General features: G+C 39.1%; 1 protein-coding gene across 1 annotated transcript in view; it reads left to right on the forward strand.

The window, feature by feature from the left end:
- CALM1 (calmodulin 1 (phosphorylase kinase, delta)) overlaps nucleotides 1-4,929 on the forward strand; it is a gene marked incomplete at its 5' end in the record, with an annotated part of 8,505 nt that extends 3,576 nt beyond the window's left edge. Inside the window, 2 exon segments of the mRNA XM_009701517.1 lie at nucleotides 1,164-1,299; nucleotides 1,529-4,929. Of these exon segments, the coding sequence (XP_009699819.1) occupies nucleotides 1,164-1,299; nucleotides 1,529-1,557 (165 nt within the window).
- Between the last annotated feature and the right edge of the window lie 563 nt (nucleotides 4,930-5,492).

Here is a 5,492-nt window from a genome sequence, read left to right on the forward strand (position 1 = left end):
ATGCACAAGGTTTTATACTTTATGAAAGCTTCTGAAGCTAAGATGATGTCATCAGTGTTTAGAGGGACATGAAGTACTGCATGTTCTGTTTTCAAGATGTGGACTCTGGGATTGTTTTCAGCAAAAGTTAAGAGTTCAACTCCGTTTTCTTTAAGGATACCTGGGCATACATGATGAAGGTCAAATATTTCTACAACAGGGGTTTCCCTTTTTGGATTGCTTGGATATGACAGATGTTACAAGAGTTCTGTTGAGTAATGGCTGATGCAGCTGCTAAGCTGATGCACAGGCATGTGTGGAAGAAGGCCTTGCTACTTCCCCTTTTTATGGGGGTGGGGGGTGTGGGAAGTGGCAGCCTCTAGTACTTAGCTGAAAATGTGCTGAAGGAAATGTCCAGTTGTTTGGTTAGTACTTATCTACCCTGTAGGGTTATTTCTGCAAACTAGATTTGTCTTTAAAGCCACTGAGGTAGCTTATCTACTGGTGATGGCCAGTACTCCTGCTCTAAGCTAGTGTATTCTTCCTGTATATGGAAGAGAACAGTTTCTGAAATGGCTAGGCATGAGCCCTAAGTTTGGATATTACTGATAGGAACGCGGCTTAAAGAGTCATTCTCTCTTTTTTTGCTACAAAGCTTTTCACAGCTCCTTATGAGTAGAATTTAAATGCTTTCTTTGAAGGTTTGTTCTGTATTGCCTTATCCAAGATGACTAACCTAGCCACCTGCAGTTTGGCTATAGAGGTAGTATTACACAGAAGAGAAAGCTGACTTTATTCTTGCTGTTGGGGAAATTGTGTTGGTTTTTCAGGGGGTTTTTTTGGTCTTGCTTAGACAGCACAGACTAAACAAAACGCACTTTGTTTCTGGGTTTATTTTCGAAAGCTCTTTAAAAGCATTAAAAATACCTTATCACAGCTACAAATCAGGCATGCAGTTATTCTTACAGTACAATAATTGTATAGAAGGATATGGTGGCATGCATGCCTTGTAAGGCAATGAGACTAGTAGGTACTGTAGGGTTATACAGTCTAACAGGTCTGTGTATTTGTCCCAAGTTCCATAAGGCTCTTTCAAAAGCAGTTACTGGAAACCTCGATGTAGTTTCAAAGTTAATCAGTGTCAGGATTGTTGATCGTGATCATCTGCAACTCTTTCCTCACAGGATGGCAATGGCTATATCAGTGCAGCAGAACTACGTCATGTTATGACAAACTTAGGAGAAAAGCTAACAGATGAAGAAGTAGATGAAATGATCAGAGAAGCAGATATTGATGGGGATGGGCAAGTCAACTATGAAGGTAAAAAATGCTTGTCTTGACTCAAAACCATTACTCTTGAGTGAAAGCCTGTTGCATAGGGCATTAATTTTCTAGTATTTGAGACATCAGTTTACTGGGTTGTCTACAGAAGTGGACAAAAACTTAGATGTGGTGAAAGGGGATTTTTTTATGCCAAGTGTGTTTAAAAGATGTTACCATTTGAAGGACTCTGGAGACAATAAATCACAGTGACTTTTTGTCTTTTCAGAATTCGTACAGATGATGACTGCAAAGTGAAGAGACTTCCTTTACACCTTTTTTCCTCTAGAAGAATCAAATTGAATCTTTTACTTACCTCTTGCAAAAAAAATGTTCATTTATTCATTCTGTTTCTGTATAGCAAAACTGAATGTCAAAATACCTTCTGTCCACAAACTGCATGTAATGGTTGGTGGTCCTGTCCCCAAAAGATAAAGTTAAACATCAGTTTTACAATATAAGTAATTGTACTACCTTGAAAATAAAAAAGGAAGCACTTAGTGAACTCAAAAGTTCCATTTGCTAATGACTATTACACTGTTTGGGCTGGCCAGTTTTTCATGCATGCAGCTTGACAATTGAGCACAGTCAGACATTTGTATTAAAAGGGAAAAAACAACCTAAAGGATCCACTTTTTTGTTCAACAGTGGATTCTAGTTCAATTTGTAGTATAAATTGTCATAGCTGGTTTACTTTAAAATTGGTTTATACCTCAGGATGGTATGCAGCAAAATGGTTGAAGGATGCAAAACTTAGAGAAAAATGCCCTAAAGGTTGAATGGTTCTCCTGTACGTAGCAATGTGCTCCAAAAAATATGATGATCTTAACTATGGATGGCATGTCTGTGTTAAAATACTGGTTTAACATTGTCTGCATTGCACTATAGTGAAACGGGTGTCGGGCTGTTACCGTTCACAAAATTTTTAAAAGAAACCTTCACCAAGGGAGCATCTTTGGACTCTCATATTTTTAAAACCTTCTGTACCATGACTTGGAGCTGGCGGAGTAGCCTGTGGACTTCAGCACAACTATCAACATTGCTGTTCAAGATATTACAATTTATGTCCATTCCAAGTTGTAAATGCTAGTCTTTTTTCCAATAAAAGACCATTAACTTAAAGGTGGTGTTAAATGCTTTGTAAAGCTAAAATATATATATAATTGAGATAATAAACCAAAAAAGCAGTAGGAGGGAAGTGTTTCTATGAATGACTTGCTGCTAAATTATAATGCACATGTATGCAATAAGTTATCCCCGATCTTTTCAAGATGGCAAGAACTGACCTCCTGTAACCCAAGACCTTTGCTATAAATAAATGAACTTGTGCTTGCCTTTCATATTACGACAATGTTAATTTAGTTGGTCTCAAAGTCGTGTAATGCTGACTCGTCAACTATCAGCACAGGAGTAACACCTCATTTCACTAAAGTGGAGAGCTCTGAGCATGCATGTCAATACTGGGGAAACATGTATAGGTTGCTTACGTTTTTTTTGACAGGTTATAGAAACTAGTTGGAGAACTTAAACAGCATGGACTTCATAGATATCTAAGATTCTCAAACATGCCAAAAATGCATTTCTCTACCCACAGAAAGAAAACAAAAGGACATTTCTTTTACAATATGTAAAAAAGAAAAACCAAAACTAAGCCTTTTTCAAAACTGGGGCTATTATGTCTTGACTTACCTTCTCAAACACTTGCATGAATTTTGTGGGGTGGAGAAGAGGACTAGGGTTAATTTAAAAACCATCTTGTTACTTCTGCTTTGCATGCATTAGCAGTGCTTAGTCATTCCAGGTCTGAGTGTTCTCTGATCCTTCAGCTTCCCCATGAATGAGTGGCAAAGCAGCCGTGTCCACTCTTCTTTGTTTGAAAGAAGAATTTTTTTTTTTTTTTAAAAAGCAGAGCCTCCATGTGGAAGGCTTTTATGTGTGGGAGGGAGGGACTATAGCTTAATTACTTGACTGTAAGTTTGTTTCCAAATGTGACTGGAGTTGCAAACCTTAATTGCTTAATTGCCTTTGGTTTTGGAGAGTATTTGATACTATCTCTTGAAAGAGATGCAAGTCTCCATTCATCCTATCTAACTGAGGTGCCTGTGTTAAGAACTTGGTTGCTTGAAACGCAGCTTTGCTCAGTGGGGGTCAAGAGACACCTCCAGAAGGCAATTGAGACTATCTGCCTTCAGTAATTTTTTTTTTTTTTTTTAAATTTTGTTTTTTCTTGGAGGGTGGGGGGAATTCTGGGTGACTATGGACCCAGACACCTTAACCAAGTGCCTAAAAGTTAGATGGGCTGAATGTAGGCAATTGTTTAGATCTCTAGTTGTTGCAAAGGCTTTCTGCTATGGCTGTGTATACTGTCGTAGCAAACTGGCCATGATGATGGGAATGTCTGACTACCATTTGAAAGTAGTGTCTTGCATGGCAGCTGCAAACTGCTACTTTGGTAGTGCTTGAGAATGGCTGCGCTGATTCTGTAGACCAGCTTTTAAAGAGAACGTACTCAAGAGACAGGCAAGGTAGGAGCAATGGTTGCTGCTCTGAACTAATTACTTCTTCTGCCTGAGTGTGCAGAGATCTTGTCTAGTAGGTAAATGCTTCTTACCATCTATCCGTCATTCGCTCACGGTTGGTAGGGTAGTTCATTTAAGAACAGCTGCTTTTAGCTTATTCAGTGTGCTCTGTGCTTGCTAGCAAAGAGACCTCGTTCCTGCAAGAGGTTCTTGGCTTGATTAGAAATTGTCTGGCAGTGTGCAGTGTTGGTATGCCCTGTAACTGAATCTGCCTGGAGGTATCTAATTATTAACTGACTTCAGTACCACATCAACCTCGAGTAAATGTATCCTCTGTACAGGACTTTAGCTCTGTTCCCTTCTGCATAGTGAATATCTAGAGAAATGAAATGGTGTCATCAAGGCCTTTTTTTTTAATTTTTTTTTTTTTTTTCTGTGAGAGTGTGTGTGCGTGGCTTTGGCTTTTTCCAAATGTGAAAGCGTGGGCTGGATACACTTGGTGCATGGCTTAGAAACATGGGACTGGAAAGAACTTCCTGGGTCATCAGATCCAGTCCCCTGCTATTGCAGGCAACCGTGTCATATAATCCTTTTAATAAACTGATCAAGCTTAACCACCTGCTTGTAAGTGGCTTGTTTTCATGGAAGTTCTGTAACTCATGTTGCTCTCAACTGATGCAAGTAATATATGAAATATGAAGTTAATCAAAAGGTCCTCCAGCTTAGCTTTAGGTTTATCATTACACTTATTTAACTGACTTTCTTGAACCTGTTATTCTTTGCACAACACTCAGGAAAGTGTTGAATCTTTACACCCCCTTGCTATGAATAAGAGTTGGTGTGCTTGCTTATTTTTTTTAATGGAAAAGATGGATGTCTGGCTTGTTGAAATTTGTTAGATATGTTAATTGTCAAGGCAAGAAACAATTGAGTTACTTGTATTTGATACATAAATTTAAGGCTAGAGTATACATAACCATTTTTAAAACACATCAACTTGCAGTGTAGTTTTATATTTAATACTGAAATTGTACTGCTAAAGTTTAAACTGCTGTTAATCATATTCCTCTTCTGATCATAATGAAAAAATAAAGGGTAAGAAAATGCTTAACATAGATTATTCATTATCATGCTTATTTTATTAATAATTCAGGCACTGAAATGTCTCCAGGTACGGGGCATTTGCTTTGTTTGCTGGGGTGGGGCGGGGTGAGGGTGGGATGGTTTACTGATGTGGTAGAAGATTTATTCCCCAATGATTTGTCACACTTGTGCAGCTTCAGAAACACAGATGCTATCACAAGCTGATCAAGACATTACCGTACACCTTATGGAGGCATTAAATGCGTATGTGGGTCTGATCTGTGGGCAGCGTCTGGTGCTGCAGCTGCCAGCCCCTGGGCCCTGCCCAGGTGAGTGGGGAGAGGGAGGAGGCTGTGTCTTGGTCCCTGTATCGCAGTACGCCTGGGATGTGTGCACAGATCCCTCTTCCCAGGTGACACCATCCTAAACTAAAAGCACAGTCTTGAGGTTGAGCAATAACAGAGTTAATACAGCTTGGTTTTCCCCTACCATGAAACTAACTGGAACACTTGTCTTACTGCAATCTAATTACATTGTGGTTGGTTGGTTTGGCGGGGTTTTTTGGTTTGTTTTTAAAATTTAATGACTAAG

Source organism: Cariama cristata, unplaced genomic scaffold, assembly GCF_000690535.1.
Source record: "Cariama cristata isolate BGI_N322 unplaced genomic scaffold, ASM69053v1 scaffold2696, whole genome shotgun sequence".
In the NCBI taxonomy this organism is placed as follows: Eukaryota; Metazoa; Chordata; class Aves; order Cariamiformes; family Cariamidae; genus Cariama; species Cariama cristata.